This window comes from Alligator mississippiensis, chromosome 1 (genome assembly GCF_030867095.1).
Source record: "Alligator mississippiensis isolate rAllMis1 chromosome 1, rAllMis1, whole genome shotgun sequence".
NCBI lineage: Eukaryota > Metazoa > Chordata > Crocodylia > Alligatoridae > Alligator > Alligator mississippiensis.
Window position 1 is genome coordinate 470,841,306 of NC_081824.1, and position 21,285 is coordinate 470,862,590.

Genomic DNA, 21,285 nt, shown 5'->3' on the forward strand with positions numbered 1-21,285 from the left:
AGCTCATCTGGGGGGATCAACAGCAAACAGGTAGAGCCCTTTTCTCCCCAGCACCACCTGTGATGATGAGAAACAATGGTCATAAGCTGATGGAGAATAGGTTTAGGTTGGAGATCAGAAGGCAATATTTTACAGTTAGGGCGGCCAAAATCTGCAACCAACTTCCCAGGGAAGTGGTCCTCGCGACCATTCAAGAGGAGGTTGGACGATCACCTGTCTGGGGTCTTGTGAACCCAGCATCCATTCCTGCCTGTGGCAGGGGGTCAGGCGAGATGATCTGTTCAGGTCCCTCCTGACCCTAGCTACAATGAAACTATGAAACTATAAGTGGTGGTAGCACCTTTGAAGTCAGTGGAGCTGCTTTGTTTTGCATCAGTGGTAGATTAGTACACGAATGGCAGCACAGATACGTCTGCAGCTGTTGCAGTGGACTTGGTTGCCACCGCATCTGCTGACTCCTTCCAGTGGAGCCAGGGTGGTGAGATGGTTGGACGTTTTGCCAGCCAACTGAGTCATAGATCCATAGATTCATAGAGAAGCTGGCTGGAAGGGACCTCCAGAGGTCATCTAGGCCAATCCCCTGCCTGAGGCAGGATCATCCTGATCCAAACCATGCCAGACAATCCATAATCTCAACTCTACCTAAGACCACTATCAACCGCAATACAACACAGACATCACATGCTAACCTGCCACAGGTAAAGCAGGGGGACCCCGGCAGCCAACATCCTGCTTCTATAAAAGGTTGTTAATATGCTTGAGAGATCCCCAGGGCCATGCCCCCCACTACAGGGGAAGGCAACCCTCCCCACTACCCCAGTACATACCAATCTGACGATGGAGTAAAATTTCTTCCTGACCCCAAATATGGCATCGGTCTGAGCAAACGGGCAAGACCCTCCTGCCAGCAACCTCCAGCTTTGGTCCCAGCAGGAGCAGTGGCACAGCCCAGTCAAATCTCCAGTGTTGGCTGTAGCCAACACCCAATGCCTCTCAGGGTGGCTTAAAAACACATGTAGCAGAAATAGGCAGCAAGCAGGCTGCATTGCCATCGCAGCAGTGCACAGCTGTGGATTTTGATACTGGACTATGGCACAGTGAAGAGCAGATGTGCTGTGGGCCCAGATGGGGCCTTGAATCTATTCCCCAGATCCTGCGCCCAGGCATTGCATAAACATACAGGCATTACCAGACGGTGTAAGACCCAGAGCTCAATGCCCTGTCTCCAATTGCAGCCGGGACCAGGAAACTCTAAAAACTCCAGTGTTGGGCAGTGTGGGATAATCTGTCTGCCTCGTTAGAGCCAGCCATTCCCCTTTAATGGGTAGCTATCAACTGAAGCTCCAGTTATGAGGTTCAGGATCCCCGCCAGCAGTTGTGTTGTCACTGGATACTCTGGATAGTCTTGAGATCCACAGACACATCTGGTGCCACTTTGAATCCCTTTGCCTCAACTGATTCCTGTGCCCCAAGTCTCACAGTTTGATGGAGTCTTGTGTGAAAAAACAACTCCGTTCATTGGCTGTGAATTTGGCACTTTTTCAGGGACCGTGGCTGGCTTCTTGTTTTGGGCAAGGGTTGGGGTGCGGGGCATCCCCTGGGGAACACATGCAAAGGTGGGAAGGTGGGGAGAGGACAGGGATGGTTGGGGATGGGCTTGGAAATGGGGGTGGGAAGGTGGGGAGAGGACAGGAATGGTTGGGGATGGGCTTGGAAATAGGGGTAGGAAGGTGGGGAGAGGGCAGGGGTGGTTGGGGATGAGCTTGGAAATGGGGGTGGGAAGGTGGGGAGAGGGCAGGGGTGGTTGGGGATGGGCTTGGAAATGGGGGTGGGAAGGTGGGGAGAGGACAGGGATGGTTGGGGATGGGCTTGGAAATGGGGGTGGGAAGGTGGGGAGAGGACAGGGATGGTTGAGGATGGGCTTGGAAATGGGGGTGGGAAGGTGGGGAGAGGACAGGGATGGTTGGGTATGGGCTTGGAAATGGGGGTGGGAAGGTGGGGAGAGGGCAGGAGTGGTTGGGGATGGGTTTGGAAATGGGGGTGGGAAGGTGGGGAGAGGACAGGGATGGTTGAGGATGGGCTTGGAAATGGGGGTGGGAAAGTGGGGAGAGGGCAGGGGTGGTTGGGGATGGGCTTGGAAATGGGGGTGGGAAGGTGGGGAGAGGGCAGGGGTGGTTGAGGATGGGCTTGGAAATGGGGTTGGAAGGTGGGAGAGGACAGGGATGGTTGGGGATGGGCTTGGAAATGGGGGTGGGAAGGTGGGGAGAGGATAGGGAGGTTGGGGGTAGGCTTGGAAATGGGGGTGGGAAGGTGGGGAGAAGACAGGGGTGGTTGGGGATGGGCTTGGAAATAGTTGCTTTCAGGCAGCATGAACGAGCAAGCAGGTGTAAGGCTGTAGAGGTGGGTGACATGTCTCATGTCCCCTCGCTTTCTGCCAGGGCTACAAGATGGACGACCTCCTGACGTCCTACATCAGTCAGATGTTAACAGCCATGAGCAAACAGAGGAGTGCAAAGGGGAGCAAGTGAATTGAAAGAAGCCCCTGGCAGGTGACCCTGGAGCTAATTCACCAGCTGGGGCCGGTGGGGTATCCCTGCAGCTGGGGGAAGACCTTTTCCTCCCAGATGTGGAAAATGAGCCGGACTCCACATGGCAGCTCTTCAGACTCTGACATGGAGGGCTCGAACCCCACCTCCCCTTCCAGCGAGGATGACTATCTATGACGATGACCTCCAAACTCCCCCTCTCCAGCTGTTGAACCCCGCTGCGTTCTAGACCTCAAAGCTTTCCAGGTGACGCCACCGCTCTCAGACAGTGACTGAGCAACAGAGAAACTCCAACAGGATATTTATCGTGGCACCAAGAGAATGAACTGGTGAAGGACTGTGAGGAAAAGATGAATCACTCTTCATAAGGAGAAACTGATGCAGATGTTACAGGTTTCTGAGATGTTCCAGGCCTCAAAGACTTGCAGATCACTAATGCAGCCCTACTCCAGCATGAAGCCAGATCCTGTGAGCAGCCCAGGGCTTATTTTGGCTGTTACAAAAGACCATCCATTTTCTGTTCTTAAAAAAAAAAAAAGAAACTATGTTCAGGGGGTAAAAAAAAAAAAGTGCATTAAAATAGGATTAAAAGTAGGTGAAAAAAAACACATATAGAACAGGACAAACCACATGTAAAACAGGTGGTATTGTGAATGCACTGAAGATTGGGCGCATTTTGCTGGAAGTATTTAAAGACCAAGTTTTGAAGTTCTGGTTCTTATTCTTTTATTTATTTAATTTTAAAAAAAAAAAGAAAAGTTAAAAAAACAAAACACAAAAACGCTGGTTTCTGGCAGGCTGACTCTGGGGCAAGTCAATAGGAAGGCCTTGCTCAGCTCCAGAGGACTAACCCAGTAGACTCGCTCAGAGATGCATCTTCAAAAGGACAAGACTGAGGGTGAATGGCCATAGGTCAAGATTTTCTAACCTGAGAGCAGCCTAAAGCTCAGCACCCAATCCTGGTGGAGCAGCCTGGGAATGAAGCTGCTGAGATCAACTGACCCCCCACTTTCAGACTGCACCTAGGAGGAGCGTGAGTTGTAGCTAGAAGGCTACACATAGAAGAAAGGGTGCCCAGCTTTAGGTCCCCAGGTCTGGAAAACCTCAACTGAACCATGCCATGGTGCGTGCAACCCTGCATGTTTCAGGCGCACTGCCGTTCCTTTCTTTGCAAAGCAAATGCAGTGCAGCGTTGCATGCATTTCAGCTGCGCTCACTGCACAGTTATTGTGTAACATCAGTCCGAGGTGACAGAGGAGGGCAGAGATGCTGGAAGTGAAGAATAAACCCTGGGTACCAATCTAGTAACAGTCCTTCTTGTCTGATTTGCCCCAGCAATGGTAGGCTGAAACCCTCCCAATCCCAATTTTGACTGGCTTCCATCTTTCCGTTAACTAAACCAAGACTTTACTGCCAGCCAGCCCCAAGCTCTGGGGAACATCTAGATCCAAAGCTGAGCTGCGTGTTGTAGAAACATCTCTCCCTTTTAAATGTAGCCCTTCTGAGCAGGTGAGGATGCTGCTGACAGACAGGTGCAATGAAGGCTAAAAAATTGGCCCTGGCAATACAAATCCAAGTGTTTCCCAATGCAGAGGAAACAACTTGTTACTCGCCTCATACAAAGAGCTCAACACCTCTATAATCCTCCCCAAGATCACAGGCTATGTCCACCTGATCCTACAAGTGGCCTCCTATACACAAGATGCCCCTGAGATGGCCCCTGAGTCTCTTCTCCCAGCAGCACTGGGTTTCAGCGGCAGGTAGGGACATCACCTTCTGTTTTAGGAGGTTTCATGTTGCATGGATGAGCAATAGAGATAACTGCAAAGGATGTGTTTGTTAGAACAAGGTGGGGCCACGTACAACCAGAGAGAGCACAGCAGGTTAAACTGGAAAGGCCCCGAAATCTAAGTCTAAACAGAATTCATGCATTCAGCACATCTGATCATCTCTTGTGTCCTATATCTGTAACAAAAGACCTCAATCAGTTGGGTCCTCTGGTGAGGTGGGAATCGACCAACTTCAACGGGTTTTGGGTCTGGTCTCTGGTTTGCACAGCAGGTTTGCCACCTGCCAGTCAAGCCCTTCACCTCTGGGGCTGTTGCGATCAAACATCTTAAAGATGGAAGGGACCTTACGCATCCTACCCAAAGGCTGGCTTTGCTGCACCTAAATGATGGCACAGGGACTCCGTGTGTCACCAGGTAAAGTGCAGACAGGGCTCAAAGGGTTGTGTGGCTCCCAACAGGATGCGCTAGAAAGGAATGAGTTTGAAAGTACGTGGCATCAGGCGAGGCCGTAGGACAATTTTGGTCCTGGTGCCACTAATGCTGAGTGGCTTTCCATAGAAATGGGCTTGGTTCTCTTGGTACCTTTGGGTGAGCTGGGCTAGTTTGATAAAAGCAATCTCCTTTTTTAACTCTACGATGTCCTAATCCCAGTAACTTCCTCATCTGCTTCCCCTGTTCTGCTTTCCCTCCATTCCTCTGCTCTCAGCACATACTGTTCATTGTCACGGCCTCATTATGCACAAAAAGCAAGACTTCCCAAGGGGCCAGTACCAAATTAACTCCTGCTATAGTGCAGGAGACACAGTACCATCCTGGGGTTAAAGAAGTGATCCTCCCTCCCACCTCCTCCCCAGCCCAGGTTGTTCCACCAGCCGAATACAGCCACTGGGATGCAATTTTGCTCCAGCTCCCACCAGAGTCAATCAAAGCAACTCACCTGAAGCTGTGTGCCTTGCACTGAGATAAAAGCAGCATGAAAGCAGAACTGAGCTCCCTGCATCGCCACCATCATTGGCACTTTCCAGGTGAAACTCCCCCTATCAATTGCAATGTTTAATATTTCACCAGTGACCCACTGCAGCCTGCTGCCCTGTCCCAAACCAGGTACTCTTCCCTTCCAGCTGCCTACTCCAGAGGTCTCCAGCAGTGTCCAGCTGTCTAGTGCTCTCACGCGCAGTAGACAGTACAACATATCACTGTTCTCAATGGTTGTGCCACCTAGAGCCATTCACCGCTGTGCAGGTTGTCATGCAACGGCCTCGTTAACATGTACCGCTCGTGCTCCCAGTCGTAATTATCCTGAGCGTGTGTTTCCTGTGTCCGAAGTCCGTTTGGAATCCATGTGTGTGTCATACCGTGTGTGTCTTAGAGCCTGTTTGTTTGTATTCACACAAGTGGTGTAACATGAAAACTTCTGTCCCGGTGAAATACTCTAATAAAAAAAATAAAATAAAACCGTGCACGGGAGGCTCTTCACTGAGCGATTGAAAGAGCTTCTTCACTTTGGCTTAATGACGAGAAGGCAATGGGGAGATCATTGCTTGCAATGACCCCCCTCGGGAGAAAAGCCATGGTATCAACAGACTCCAATGGCTGGTAGCTAATTATAGCTCACTGGGGCTGCCTATGAGGTGCAAATTGAACTCCAGTGGGAGGTGGAGTGAGGGTAATTAGCCACTGGAATAAATTTGCAAGGAACATGATGGACTCTCAAATCATTGATGCCTTTCAAGTGAGACGCGAGGTCTTCCTAAGAGGTATGTCAAGCCATTGACTTAATGCAACACGGGCCTCTGAGTGCAAGTCTCAGCCGTGAGGGCCTGCAAATCTGTCAACCCCCAGCGGAGTGCTAGCAAAATGCATTTATTCACCATGTCTTGCCATCAGCTGAAATCCGGGAAGAACATAGGTGTTGCAATGCCTAACTTATAACTCATAACAGCACCCGAGCGCATGAGCTCAACTTTATTTAAAATAGCAGCCGCCGTTTACAAAGAAACGCGTCATTGCATGTTCAAGTACAGGTTGTATGGCTTAGTCCTAGAAAGCGCTGACCCCCCTCCCCGCGCAGAGAGGGGAAACCGAGGGCTGAGGCCCACCATGGGAATCCAGCAACCACCTGGATTTAGGGCCAATGATAAGGGATGCTCTGAAGGGGAAAGGTTTGGGGGGTGGGACTCATGGGCAAGTCAGTGCAGCACAGATTGTGCGCTAGGTTTATAGTCATGGGGGTCACCTCTCCAAAGCGCTGAGCCCCCATTTCCAAGACCATGAGTGAGTCCCCACATGCTTGGCCTCTCTGGGGAGGCTGCCCTAAGAGGAGATGTGCTTCTTCCTCTCTCCTGGCAGGGCTGAGGCGGAGCAGGGTGGAGTGAAATGTGGCATCGCCCCTCTCCCTAGGCTGTACCTATGTTGTGGGCAGACACGGGACTCTCAACTCCATCCCCCGCCCCATACGGCACCAAGACACGCAGCCTTCACATGCTGCTGCAGCAGCACATGTGGACTATTCAGATGCACACCGTATGGAGCAGCCTTGACCATGCCAAGGTCTGAAGCGGGGGTTGCCAGGAGAGGCAGGAGACACAGGGCACAGCCCAGAGGAGGGGCAAGCAAGGTGAAACATGGGACAAGTTCTCTGTAACATGCTCAATCTGCTGGGAAACTGCAGGGCTGAGACTGGGGGATTCAGGTGCTTACTGGAGGCGACCAGGTGGAAGGCATGCCTCTGCCACCCCGGCCCTCTGGGATGCGAGGGTGCGGATCTGCATGGTGCCTTGGGGCTTTACACACCCGTTTCCCACTGGTGTCAGTGGGAACTGGGTGTCCAAAGCTCTTCAGCAATCCCAGCCGCCCTCTTTCCCAAGGAGTGGCAAGCGAGAGGAGTGTCATGCAGCAGGGCCCTTCCACCAGTGGTGCCGTCACCGCAACCACACTGGGGCCCTACTGTGAAGGAGGTGCTAACCCATTGAAACCACATGCTCTTCTTGGGCCCGGCCCAAATCCCAGTAAGACCAGTGGTGTGGCACTTACTGACTTAGATGGAGTTTGGATCAAATCCGCTACCTCCTGACCCCTCGCAACACCCCCGATGAGCTGGCTGCCACCCTACCCAACCCTCAAGGCTGTAGCTGGGGCCGCACCTCACCGCAGCAAGGGGGACGGTGACATGCAGCTTCTCACCTGAAAGCAGGTGATTTCAGGGAGCTTGGCCGAAGTGCTCTGTACAGAGTGGCTCTAGTTCTCCACATAAAAATACATTTAAAAAAACACGGGTGTTATGCACTTGGGAAAAGCCACATTTCCATGAGACTTTTTCTGATATTAAAAGGGTGGGTGGGGGCACTGAGACAGGCCCAGCTCTGTCTCAAGACCCCCTTCCTCTTATGTCTCAGTTTCTGGCTGCACATGCTTGCCCATCCATCCGACTTCCCAAGCAACCTCCAAGGGCTCCCACCAGGAAGAGCCATCTAGGAGGAGTCCGAGGCATGTAGGAAGAGAAGGGCATCTCATGGGCATCAAGGTGTGGGCCAGAGGTGTGAGGCATCTTGGGCTTATCCATATTCCCCTGCCAATCTCCAGTCCTAAGCTGGGACCTCTCAGCAGGCATGAGGGTGGCCCCTCTCACTTCAGTTACTTGCAGTCACCCTGTGCTGAGTACCCAGGCCAATGCCTTCGTGCAGCTTTAGCTTCTGGGCAACATCCATTCTCTGCGCCGTGGGCCGGGTATCCACACCTTGGGGCTTGCTCCCTTAGACCAGCACAGATGGCAAATCATTGAGCTCTGAAAGAGAGAGGCTGTTCATGGGACTGCTGCCAGCCCTGGGCATCCTGTTGGTTCAGCAGCTCAGTGTGAAGTAACCAAGACGGTGAGAAAGGACATGCTTTTCTCTGCCAGGGCAAGTTTTGGTTAGGTGGGTTTGCCAATGTGTTTTCAAGCATCCCAAATGGTGCAGCACTGCCCTGGTGAGAGGGGGCTGCTGGGCCTTGGCTATTAAGTACTGAGAAGGTGAAGGTCCACCTGAACCTAAGCCCACCGGTCTGGTTAGATGATGGCCCACCAGCTTAGCCAACACCACACATGGGAGTAATGTGGTTGGCATCTCCTTCAGCCACCTTGGACTGCCCAGCCTGAATGACCAGGTCCCCTTTGCTGCTGCGCCGACTGGGCACTGCCTTTGACATGGGCAGGGCTTGCAAGGTGCCGCATCCCCCTGCCATGCTGTGCAACACGGAAGTGCCCCACGTTCAGTGAGTACGCACCCACCCAGGGGAATACACAGCTGCCACGGCCCCACAGGCCTGACTCACCAGTCCGAAACTTGTTGTACGTGCTGTTCTCCAGCACCGTGCCACTGTTGTTGGAGCAGCAGGAGCAGCTCTGCTCCCTCCACCTGGGAAAAGCAAAATGCATGGAGATGGCCTGGTGAGGCTAAGGCTGGGTCCAGCCTCTGGAAGGACTAAATGCTCTGCCTGGTGGTGCTGATCTGCATGGGCTCACTGGCACACTGCACTCCACGAGGGCTGTGCGAAACAGCATCATTCTCATTCGACTTCCGTTTCGATGATTCGACAGAACAATGTTTCGTTTCAAGTTTTGTTTAGTTTCAAAAGCACTGTTCCGTTTCATTTCGTCAAAAAACTGTTTTGCTGTTTCGATGCTGTTTCGATGTTTTGCCCATAGGTTATTATGGGGAAACATAAAATGCAGCAGGCAGGCAGATGGGGGCCCGCTGGCACCCCTGGGAGGGCTGCTGGGGCTGTGCCCAAGTCCTCCTGGAGGTGTGACCCCTGGATCTGCCAGCCAGATGAGAGAAGGCAGGTGCTACCACCTGGGACCAGCACGGGGAAGAATGCTTCTGCCGCTGGTCCCAGGAGGCAGCACCCAGCTCCTCTCATCTGGCAGGCAGACTGGGGGCTCCCCGCACCCTTGGGAGGGCTGCAGGACTGTGCTAGAGTCCTCCCGGGGGTGCGTGGACCCTGATCTCCCTGCTGGGTAACAGGAGCCAGTTGCTGACACCCAGGGCCAGCAGCAGCCCTGATCTTCCTGGTGCTGGGTGCGGGCTGTGCCCACCACCTGTCTGTCATCTGGCAGGCAGATCAGAGGCCTGCACCCCCGGGAGGAGTCTGGCACAGCCCCTGCAGCCCTCCCAGGGGTGCGGGGAGCCCCCATTCTGCTTGCCAGGTGACAGAAGGCTGGTGCTGCCGGCTGGAACCGGTGCCGAAGCCGGTAAACCTGGCTCCAAAACTCGAAACGTTTTGAAACTTTCAAAACATTTTGAGTTCCCTTGTTTCGTTTTGAAGCTGTTTCAAAGGCTTTTGTTCCATTTCAATTTCACTGTTTCGAGCTCAAAACACATCAAAACAGCTTTAAAACGAAATGTCAGGTGAAATTTCCCTACACTCCACACACCCCCACGTGCATGCATGTACACTCTTTCTCTTTCTCTGTCTCTGTCTCTCTCAATCCCCCAGTCATTTTTTGGTATAAACTCTGGGACAACGCCCGTCTTTGCTGTCCTGTGTTTGTGCACAGCCAGGCATGCTATAACTGGAGCCCTGAAGGGACCATGTGGCACCAAGGAAATGGTCTCCACGGTACTTAGGAAACTTAGGAACTGAAACCCCTTTTTCCAAAAGGATTTGCTGCCTCTCACCCTCTTTCATTCTGGAAAAGCTGCCTAAGAAGAAGGATGCCGTCAGCGTGCTGGTACCACCCACGTGTCAGGTGGAGGGGCAGGGTTGGCTTTACCACTAGACGTGTGCAGATTAGGGTGGAAGCGTGCACAAGGACTCCCAGCAAAAGGGCAGCTGGGAGGGGATTCGAGCAGCACAGTACTTACCAATGCAGAGCGAAAATGAGTGCAATGAGGAGGATGGACAGCACGTCTGTGAGGACCCACATGGTTCTGTAGTCTCTTGGCGTCTGCAAGAGAAACACAGGCAGCACTGAGGAGCAGTGATGCAGCTCACCCCGTACTCACACGGAGCAGATGGCACCAAGGTCTTGCCATGAGATTCAACTCAACTGAATGAACCGGCTGCTGCTTGGGAAACTTCTGTCCAGACGGCCTCGCTCGGCAGGCAGTGGGCTGTGGCCCACACCATGGGCTCCTTCTCCCTTTACTTGAGGCCTGAGTCTTTAAGCCCCACCAAGACCTGCCTCTAGTGCATCCCTGCTCTGGGCTGGGCCCATCTTGCCAATGGTACATTCAGTCTCATTTCTGCTGGTACTCAGAATATGGGCACTAGATCTAACCCATTGTTGATCATAGAATCATAGAAGTCGGGTCGGAAGGGACCTTGGAGATCTTCAAGTCCGACCCCCTGCCTGGGCAGGAAGAAGACTGGCTCAAATGATCCCAGCCAGGTAGGCATTGAGCCGCTTCTTAAAGACCCCCAGGGTAGGAGCCAGCACCACTTCCCTTGGAAGTTGGTTCCAGATCCTAGCTACCCTAACCGTGAAGTAGTTCCTATGGGTGTCTAATCTAAACCTACTCTCCAACAACTTGTGGCCGTTATTCCTTGTTATCCCGGGGGACGCTAGGGGAAACAAGGTCTCCCCCAAACCCTTCTGGTCCCCCCTAGTGAGTTTATAGACGGTCACCAGGTCCCCCCTCAGCCTTCTCTTGTGAAGGCTGAACAGGTTCAGGTCCCATAGCCTCTCATTGTAGGGTCTGCCCTGCTGTCCCTGGATCATGCGGGTGGCCCTCCTCTGGACCCTCTCAGTGTTGTCCACATCCCTCTTGAAGCGGAGTGCCCAGAACTGGACACAGTACTCCAGCTGTGGCCTGACCAGTGTTGTGTAGAGGGGGAGGATCACCTCCTTGGCCCTACTTGAGATGCACCTGTGGATGCACGATAGGGTCCGGTTAGCCCTGCCGACTGTGACCTCGCATTGTCGGTCCATGTTCATCTTGGAGTCAATGATGACTCCAAGATCCCTTTCTGCCTCCGTGCTCTCAAAAAGGGAGTTTCCCATCTTATAAGTGTGCTGCTGGTTACTACTGCCCACGTGCAGCACCCTGCACTTGTCCGTATTGAAACCCATCCTGTTTTTGTTAGCCCACCCCTGCAACCTATCCAGGTCTTGCTGCAGTCTTTCCCTCCCTCCTAGCGTGCCCACCCCACCCCAAATTTTGGTATCATCAGCAAATTTGAACAGGTTGCTTTTCACCCCATCGTCCAAATCGCTAATAAAGGAATTGAACAGTGCGGGCCCAAGGACTGAGCCCTGGGGGACTCTGCTGCCCACTTCCCCCCAGGTCGAATATGACCCGTCCACCACCACCCTCTGAGTACGACCCTTCAGCCAATTAGCAATCCATCTGACCGTGTAGGCATCAATGCCACAGTCACCTAGTTTTTTAATGAGGATGGGGTGGGAAACAGTGTCAAAGGCCTTGCTGAAGTCCAGAAAGACTACATCTGCGGCGACACCTGCATCCAATGCTTTTGTGACCTGATCATAAAAGACAATCAGGTTGGTCTGACATGACCTGCCCCTAATGAAACCGTGCTGGTTGCCCTTGAGCATCATCATGATCTGTGGGTCAGATCTGGGAAGCCAAGCAGTCTGGCACCCCCTTGTACCAGACTGCCTGGTATGAAGAGGTCAGGGTAGCTAGTGATCCCCTGCAGGGGCCCTTTACACTGCCCCATATTGCTAGGGCTGGAGTGTTCCCAGGGAAGGTGGAAAAGACAGAGAGCATCAGTGGTGAAGACCAGAGCAAGGCACCAACCCAAGGCAACACCTTGCCTTGTGTTACAAGGCTCCCCTCCACCTCTCCTGCCCCACCATATTGCATAGTGACCATGAACAACATCTCCAGTCAGGGTCTTTGAAGCCCCTCACTGCTGGAAGAGCTTTTTGTCTTACCATAAGGAAAAGAGGCTGGTCAAGGTCCTTCAGGGAGTGTGCGGCGTTGGTGGTTACCGAGTGGGCACCGGCACACCAAGCCAGAGAGAAGAGCCACGGCTCATCGATGACATAGAGGTTGGTGGTGATGTTGGCATCGGCGTATGTCCTTTAAAACACCAGTGCATGTAAAAAACATTAAGGGTGCGCGGTTTCCATCTGGCATGTGCCAGGGAAGTTCTGGGTGGCAATTAGCTGTGGTGGCTTCTTGGAAAGGAGACAGAGTGGGAGCAAAGGGGCCAAGAGTTGCCAATCAATTGGTTATGTACAGACATGGGGTTTGTTCTGATTCGCCACGTTAACAACGAATGGTCCTCTGAGGATAATCACATTTGAATGGCAAGTACAACAACAGGGTTCTTTGTGTCTGCCATTCAAATATTACACACTTACATACTCGAAAGCTTGCTTAATAACTATTCTCCAACTATTTGGGTTGGTCTAATAAAAGATATCAAATTCACCCAAGGAACCTTGACACACTTATATATGCATTTACACTTATATACATTAAAGCATAATGAACGGATAGCATACATAATAAAATCATAATAATATATGTTTTACAAGATATATCTATATCTCTATATCTCTATAGATCTATAAATCTATATAAGATTATAGATCTATATCTTATATCTATATAGAAGATAGATCTGTAGATCTATAGATAGATAGCTATATCTATCTATATCTAGAGATATAGATCTGTAGATCTGTCTTATATAGATTCAATTTATATAGGTTAATACATCATCATTAGCTGTTTCATCAAATGGTTAATCAATTGCTGTACAGCCCAATGGGTCAAAAGTTTGCCTATAAGCCTGACCTATGAGTATTGATACCACTTTCTATTGATGTGTTTATAATCATCTATAAAACCTGCTACTTATATCTGTATTGTACTCAGTGGTCTACGGACCACTTGCCCAATCTTTAATCATTTCCAAACTGCCCCTGAACAAGGAGCAAGGCACTTGTTCCAAAAAGCTTTATTAAAAATGTCAGCCTTTGCCACTGTTAAATTAAACTGCACACAGTAGGACGCTAAATGTTAGTCACTCTAATTAGCATTAGAAAATGCTGAAGGGTTTTCCTTTCTGAAATGATCAAGTGCTAGGATTTGGGACAAGTGAAGTGCATGCAAGGAAAAGCAGCAATTCCACTCACTAAGGGAGAACATGTATCAGAGCTGAGTTTTCTGGGAAAAAAGAATTGTTTGGGAAAAATAATGAATGAAATCCAACACCTTCACATGTGAGATTTTCCAAGACTTCCTCCTTACTAGAAACGTGTTTTCTCTCCTCTAGCCAGCCGCCAGAGGGGGATGGTTACTAGCTGAGACCTTACCGTGTCGTGGTGACATTATTAAAAATGAGCAGATTCTCATTGTGCAAAACATGAGACCTTCTCACGCGCTCTTATTTAAGTGCTGTTAGAATAGCTGTCTGGAGCATAGGGGAAGGCTGCAATCGAGCTGGATGCTGACAAAGAAATAAAATTATTCCCAATTCACCAAGAAATTCGAACACAAGCAGGTTGAAGCTTGGCCATGGGCATAACTAGAATTAAAGGAGGCCAGACAGCTGTGTTGCTCATGTCACGCGTTAACATACATTGGGTTCAACACCTGCTGACTTAGGGACCAGTCCAAAACCCAGTGCAGTTGCTGGAAAAGCAGGGAGTCAGGACACCTGGGGGGTTTCAATTACTTCTACCATTCATGGTGGTCTTGGCAAAGTGTCAGTTAGCATGAGGTGGGCTTCAGCGGGGGTTGGAGTTACATGCCCTGAATCATACAGATGCCAGGTTCATTGCACATCCATACAGATGTCAGGTTCATCCCACCTCCATACGGATGCCAGGTTCATCACTCAGTCAGCAATGCGTTTGTGATGGCACAGCCATAAGCGGGGCCACGCATCTAAAACATACACCTCGGAGGCTGCAGAGAGGCAGCGCCGCCCATCTGGGCTCTGCACCATGCCCTGGGTTGCCTACTACATTTAAGGCTCAAGCTGCAACCTACCGGATATCTTCACTGGACATTTGGGTGTAAACCAGATTGAGCTTCACAATATTATATCTCAATAGCTCATCAACCGGGACCGTTCTCCCCACTGTTTGCTGAAACCCAGGAGCTACGGACTGAACAAAGGACCTCATCTCATCCTCCAGCCACAGGACCTGTGGGTGACAGCAACAGGGAGTGAGCTAAGGCTGACATTACTCAGCAGCCCCTGCCTCCCACATTCACCGATTCACAGAAATTTAGGGCTGGAAGAGACCTTGCAAGATCATTGGGTCCAGCCCCCTTGCTCTGGGCAGGAATACTGCTGGGGTCATTAAAACATGATAGACAGACCCAGGCAGACCCTCTGTGGCCCTTGTCGTGTGATCCTTTCATTGTGGGATCTCACAGCATCTGGCACATGTTCATTAAGATTTGTGTCGCCTACCATGAATCTTACACTTCACTCAGGGCCCTGCCTCACAACTAATAATGCCCATAAAAGCAGTGGTGCTACTCAATGAGTGGCTGGGAAAGGGAAGGATGCTAGAGTCTGGCCTTTGGGAATTATGTCTTTAAAAGGTGCTGGGTCCCTGGGGAAGTCCGTCAATAAAACTGGATGAGCCACATCCTTGGTGGTGAAGTCAGTGGTGTGACACTGGTTGACACCCCCTCATGCCCTAGCTACACCTGAACCTACACATGGCACCAGGAAGGAGGAGCGACATCGTCATACCAGATGGGGCTTAATCCCCGAGTCGCTGATCACTTCCAGCGTCCTGTTGATCCACGTGTTCCTGTACGGATGCTGCTCCGGGGGACGGTAGAGATCAAAGATCACGAGTTTATTCTGACGCTCGGCCAGGCTTAAGAAATGACTTAGTTTGTAAATGGACTGATTCATGGCCTGTTTCTGTTCTGCCACTGACAGTGCACCCATATAGGAGAAGGGTCTGTCCTAGAAAGAAACAGATACCCAGGGAAATACATGAATTCATCCTGGCGGAGAGGGCAGCATGCAAATAGGTCATACATCTCGATGACAGAAATAACCTGGCATTGTTGCTCCGCAGGGTAGAAGCTTGCACTTCCCTAGGGGGCTGCTCTAGTTCTCGTCTCCTGCCCCTTGTCGGTATTAAGGCATTCTCTCCATTAATCCCTACTTAATATTATGAGCCCAGGTCTTGGATTCCTAGCAGCTGGGAGGCGGCCACGTTCAAAAAACTGGGTCAGGACAATGAAAGTATAAGTGCGGCCACACTAAGGGGCACCCAGGACAGGAGACGTGGGTGGGCACACCTAGGGTCGTGCAAGCATTGCCACCCATTCCTAGTGGTGAAACTGACTAGCAGCTGTCAATTTCACCGTTGCTATTAAGGAGCAGAAGCCCGATACCAAACTTTTGTGCAGTTCCCCCATGGATAAACCCCATCCCGGGAGCCGAGTCTGTGTGTGACCCTCTGGTCCCAGCAGTGCCCGCAGTGCAATGTAGGCTGCTCAGAGCTAACTCGGGGCCCAGCTTCTTGCACCAGAGGGTAGAGCTGCATAGTGCGGCCCACGGTGTCAAGGGAGCCCGTGAGCTTCTGCATAATTATTAAGCCACATCCAAACACTTCTATTGACTTTAGTGGGAGTAAGATGGATGCCTGTCCTAAGCCACACCCTGTCCAACAGAGGGACTCAAGGAAAGCCCTTGAACAAGTCCTACCTCCAAAAACCACTTCCCAGCATTCAGGTCTTTTAGGGTGTCCCAAGAAAACATGGCTGCATCTTGAGTAGCATTGTGGGGAACGACTTCCTGGATGTTTGTGGTCCTTTTCAAGCTGCCGTCATGCATCAGGAAGGGAATCCCATCGTAACTAGTGCAAAGAGAGAGGACCGTTCACTGGGCGGACAGCTTCGTTCAGGGAGTGTAGCCAATTACATGCAAGTGATGTAAACAGCAGGCCTCCCTTCGGATCACCGTGCCGGGAGTAGAAGGCCTTATGGCCTTATTGGAGGCAATGTGGGTCAGGGCACTGCACTGAGACTCAGGAAGCCTGGGTTTTACTCCGATCTCTGCCAATGGCTTGCTGACTTTAGAGAAGTCACTTCTCTCTGTGCCTCAGTGTCCCCACCTGTAAAATGGATGTAACGATCTTAGGGCCAGCTTCCCGAGAATAAACATGCGGTGACATTGAGCCAAATTGCACTCTTCCTTACACCAGTGTAATTCTGGGGTGGGTCTTGGACTTCAGCAGAGCAAATCTGGGGTCACTGTAACAGCAGAAGACTTTTGCCCTTTACAAAACTCCCACTCAAATTAAGCACATAGGCATGTGTTTCCATGCCTTACCCCTTACCTGATAGTGACATCTGTCTCAAGCCCGCTCACCCCATATTCAATGGCCTTCTGAAATGACATCTCAGTATTTTCTGGAGCCATCTAGTAAGAAAAGGCACAAGGACATGCTGTGTTCAGAAGGTATCTTTAGGATGCAGTGTTGCTTGATAACACATACACGCATGTGTGCACATGCAATAAATCATTACTTTGTTAAAGATAACTTTGGCCACCAAGTGAAAACCTGTTCCACTTCCTTCCAGGTCCATCAAAGGCTCTAAGATTCAAGATCATTTTAAAACTTGATGGAGGGCAGGGAAAGACCTAGTCCATAAAACAATTTTAAGCAATATTTAAGCAGAGTGGAAGCCCTCTTTCATGTTTTATGTTCCTCCTTCAGCCTCCAGCATTGAGGTGGATCTTCATTTCCATTCTCACCTTCCCACACTCTTCCATTTCTCTGCTGTTAACAACATATCCACCCTTCCTGCTGTGCAAAGAGAGGTTGATTTAGGTTCCTTCCTCTCATCAGCTCACACCCAGCTTCTCACCAAATCATGCCGCAGTGACTTTCTAGATGTGAGTCCCATTCTCTACCTTGACTACAGTCGCCTCCACTCTCCCATCTCTGCCCATCCCGCCTGACACACTGCTACCAAAAACATCCTCATCCCCCACCTTGTCCTTTTTGGAGTCACTGCATTGGCTTCTCATCTTCTTCCATGTAAAGTTTTAGCTTCTGTTCCTCGCCTGCCAGGCTCAGCCAGCTAATACCTCCAGCGCTGCCTCCCTCTTTTGCTGCAATCTAGGCCTGCTCCCTGATCCTTTGCCCAACAGCAATATCAAACTTCCCCCCTTGTCCCACCCCTTGCCCCTTTGCATGCTGCATGCAACATTGTAGTGGCTGTAGGCTTTGACTCTGAAATGCCATACTGCTGTAGGCAGACAAAGTTATTTGGATATATCTATAATAGACCAACTCAAATAGCTGGAAAAATTCTTCTTTGCAAGCTTTCTGGTATCAGGCACAATACTCGAACTTTGTCAGGCACAATACCCAAAAGCTTGCAAAGAAGCATTTTTCCAACTATTTCAGTTGGTCTAATAAAAGAGATCAGATTTAGCCAAAGAACACTGTCTGCCTATGTCCTCAGACCAACACAGCTACAACCTATGCCCATGTTGCTGTAGGGATGCTGATGGGTCCTGGCACGAAAAGCATGCAGGACTTTTCCAAATCAAATATGTTCCCCTCACAGACTCACCATGAAGCTCTTGGGGGAAAAAATAAAATAACAGCTGCAATCCACCTAATACAAGAAGGAGACAGAACGCCTTCCCCAGACCTACCATTGGCGCGCCTCTGTGTCCGATGAGAGTTGGCTTGGGTCCCAGCGTCCCCACGTCTCTGATGCAGGGAGAGTACATCCCCAGAGGTATCAAGAGAAGAAAGACAAGGAGAGCCAGGTAGGGGCCAATAATTATCATCTGAACAACTAAAAGAATCCAAGAATTCAAAGGAGGAAGTTATTACATTTGATAAGATTGGAGTTTGCCTTGCAGTTTGTTTTATATCAATGTCCTATCAAAGAGCTTGGGCCAAGACTGATCATATGAATCATCGACTCCTCTTCCCCCCAACTGCCTTCTTTCCTTTATTCTTCATTTTATCACCAGATAGTGCCACAGGCCAGTCCAGGAAAGGAGTGTTGCCCTGTGGCCAGAGCAAATTGCTGGGATTCAGGATGCCTAGTTTATGCTTTGGGGTCTGCAACTAACTTGCAGTGTGACCTTGAGTAAGTCTCAATCTCTGCCTCGGTTTTCCCAACTGTAAAATGGGCATAGCGAAATTTACCCAACCTCAGAAGAAAGGTCCTATTTTCAGGCTGGACATTAAATTATCAAAGTAATGCCAAGCAGTGTTTTAAGTTTCACTTGCATGGAAAAGGAGGATGCTGCAGCCGAGACCTCCATCACTCTGCACCCGAGGGCAGATGCTTGCCTTGCAGGTCAGGTTGTTGTCCATCCTTTCCCAAAGCAGGGGTCAGTTCCAGTGTGTTGGAGTGGCCTGCTCTGGGTCCCATGTCCTTGGGTTTCCTTGGCCTCTATGGGCCCGGGTATCTGCCTCCATCTTTAGATGCTGTGTCAGTGGGCAGCAGCCATTTGCTCCACCACAGATAAGCTACTGGCTCTTAAAGCACTCTTGTGCAGATATCCCTGCCAAGCGCATGCTGCTGAATGGGTGGCACTGTGTTTGCAAGTCACTCGGGAAGCATCTGACTCGTGTTCCTATTGCACCGCACAAGCTGTCTTCAAGCCTACACTGAGGCTGTTCCACCTGCTCTCCCCTCAGCTGAGGCACGAACACTGAGCTGGGAGACAAGGATCTCACGTTTCTACTCCCTGTACCATAATTTGGGGTACAAAGGAACACTTACTCAGACACTTGGCTGTCCCCGTGAGCAGTATCAGGGAGAGCTGCTAAGATCAGGGTCTAATGATGGCATAATTAAAATGATATGATAACATATCATGGTAGCAGTTATAAATATTAATTTTCTTTATATACCACAGCTAATTAATGCTCACAATTCCTCCAGGAAGCAGGCAAATGCAAATAAAATAGCTGGGGAACTGAGTCAGAAAGAAGGAGACCGTGCTAAAGCCAGAAGCTCTTAGCCCCTGGACTTTTGCTCAAGTGACTAAAGCAGTGGGTCCAACCTTTTTGTCAGGCATGCCGCAAATTAGCCCCACACCCTCTCTGAGCACCACTCTGATTGCCTTTCCCTGCCTGATCTCCTGCTCTGCTTGCTGTCCCCTCTCCAGTCGTCTACGTGCCCTGCAGCCTTTCTATAGCAGCCTTCAACTCCCTGAAGCGTGGTTGCAAAGGGGCAAAGGGGATGGAGTTGAACTGTTCTCAGTGGGGGCAGATGACAGAACAAGGAGCAATGGGCTCAAGTTGCAGCAGGGGAAGTTGAGGCTAGGTATTAGGAAAAACTTTCACACAAGGAAGGGTGTGAAGCACTGGAAGAGGTTACCCAGTGAGGTTGTGCAATCTCCATCCTTGGAGGTTTTTAAGTACCAGCTCCACAAAGCTTTGGCTGGGTTGATGTAGTTGGGGCTGGTCCTGCTTTGAGCAGGGGGCTGGACTAGGTGTGACCTCCTGAGGTCTCTTCAAACCTCATTGTCTACGATTGTATGCACAGAGGCTGTCCGTACCACTTACGGCACTCGTGCTCCTGGTTGGCCACCCCTGGGCTAGACAATACTTCCCTGAGCAATAAATAAAGGAAGGCAAATCACTTCCTTAGCAGCTACAGTGCTCAGGCCTCCCCACATGCACCATCTCAGTTGCCTCCTTCATGCTTATTGCTCTTTATACTAAGGAAAATCACTGTGGAAAGGGAAAGGACCGCTGGTGCTGAAGCTTGAAATGCAAAGCTGCAATTGCCCCTTTGTGGTAATGTGCACAGGGGACTTGCAAACATGACAGCACCAGAAGGGCTAGAGCCAGAGGCACGCGTGGGTTGTCCTAATGCCTCGCACACCAGGTGGCTTTTCAGTGTGCGCCATTATCTTTATGCCAGGAGCAAAGTTCTCCCTAAGACATTAGACTGCTAGTTAATAAGAGTCCATCCTGCGTCCAACTTTGGCTGGCCAAGCTGAAGATACAGCCAAGGCCCCAGGGGAACCTATCATTAAATCACCCAGGGACGGACCAGGCAGACATCCCTCACTTTGATGATGGAGCTGCAGAGGAGGAGGCCTTGCTCAAAGGCCTGGAGGAAGAGGAAGCTTGTAAACAGTGTTTATGGGTCCCTTGAGAGGAGGAATGGGAAGAGAAAACATGCCCATCTTGGCACTGTGGCTACTCTGATCCCTGTCTGGCCACCTGCTGATTCTGCTGAGCTGCTAATGCAGCCACCTGTCACCAGAGGAGCAGCCCAAAGAGACACAAAAAAGAAGGGACTTGGACCGTGCCTCCCTCCCCAATTCACCTTACCCTGAGTTCCTACAAACTCTTACAATGTCACAGGCTGCTCAGGCAGCACCAAGGGGCTCCCATGAAAAAGGCTTCCTCATTAGCCCTGGCCTGTAACCCCTTCACTAAGCCCTAATGGAGCTGGACCATAGGGGAGCGACCTAAGGGATGCGACTGTAGGACCCAAGTCTTGCTGGGTTGTTCAAAGGCCCCGCACAGCTGGGGCGCAGGTGTCTGCAGCAAGGACAACTCAAGGGCTGGCGCTCCTATGCGATCATGTTCCCACATGGTCATAAGCATGTGACAGCAACAGCATCCCTGAGCCAAACTGCATTGGTATGGGAAATTTTCTTGCTGGAAATGTCTACCCAGGGCATTGGCATGGGAAGGGGAGGGTTTGGAGGGCCTGGGCAACCACCTTCCAAGAATGAGACCCCTTGAAAGACATCTGAAACTGAGCCATGCAAACCCATTCCCCATTCCTGAGAAGCGTGGCCTGTATCCCCATCTCTCCCAAGAACACAAAACAGAGTCGAGGACACCCCCACAGACCTCCTGTACCTTTTCTATCCATCCGGACAGCATGCAGAGCCACGGGCCAGGACAGAAAGACCATGGCTGCTATGGCGCCAACGTGGAGATAGGGAGCTGTGACCTGGTTGGAAGACAAAGCATTGCTGTGAAAAGCTGCAGAAACAAACAGTTCCTACTT

At 50.7% G+C, this 21,285-nt stretch overlaps 2 protein-coding genes across 4 annotated transcripts in view; one reads left to right on the forward strand and one right to left on the reverse strand.

The window, feature by feature from the left end:
- The window catches only part of MYO7A (myosin VIIA), a 165,030-nt gene extending 159,218 nt beyond the window's left edge, over positions 1-5,812 (forward strand). For all 3 annotated transcript variants that reach the window (XM_059722674.1, XM_019479395.2, XM_019479396.2), the window contains one exon: positions 2,439-5,812. In XM_059722674.1, the coding sequence (XP_059578657.1) occupies positions 2,439-2,528 (90 nt within the window). In that variant the 3' untranslated portion in view covers positions 2,529-5,812. The remainder of the gene's footprint in view (positions 1-2,438) is intronic.
- Positions 5,813-6,286: 474 nt separating this feature from the next.
- Positions 6,287-21,285, reverse strand: part of LOC102568998 (glycerophosphodiester phosphodiesterase domain-containing protein 5) — a 67,142-nt gene continuing 52,143 nt past the window's right edge. Inside the window, exons 10-19 of the mRNA XM_019479379.2 lie at positions 21,135-21,228; positions 17,942-18,087; positions 16,611-16,693; positions 15,977-16,127; positions 15,005-15,226; positions 14,287-14,444; positions 12,216-12,363; positions 10,180-10,262; positions 8,648-8,730; positions 6,287-8,120 (exon numbers count right to left, since the gene is read on the reverse strand). Of these exons, the coding sequence (XP_019334924.1) occupies positions 8,089-8,120; positions 8,648-8,730; positions 10,180-10,262; positions 12,216-12,363; positions 14,287-14,444; positions 15,005-15,226; positions 15,977-16,127; positions 16,611-16,693; positions 17,942-18,087; positions 21,135-21,228 (1,200 nt within the window). The 3' untranslated portion in view covers positions 6,287-8,088. The remainder of the gene's footprint in view (positions 8,121-8,647; positions 8,731-10,179; positions 10,263-12,215; positions 12,364-14,286; positions 14,445-15,004; positions 15,227-15,976; positions 16,128-16,610; positions 16,694-17,941; positions 18,088-21,134; positions 21,229-21,285) is intronic.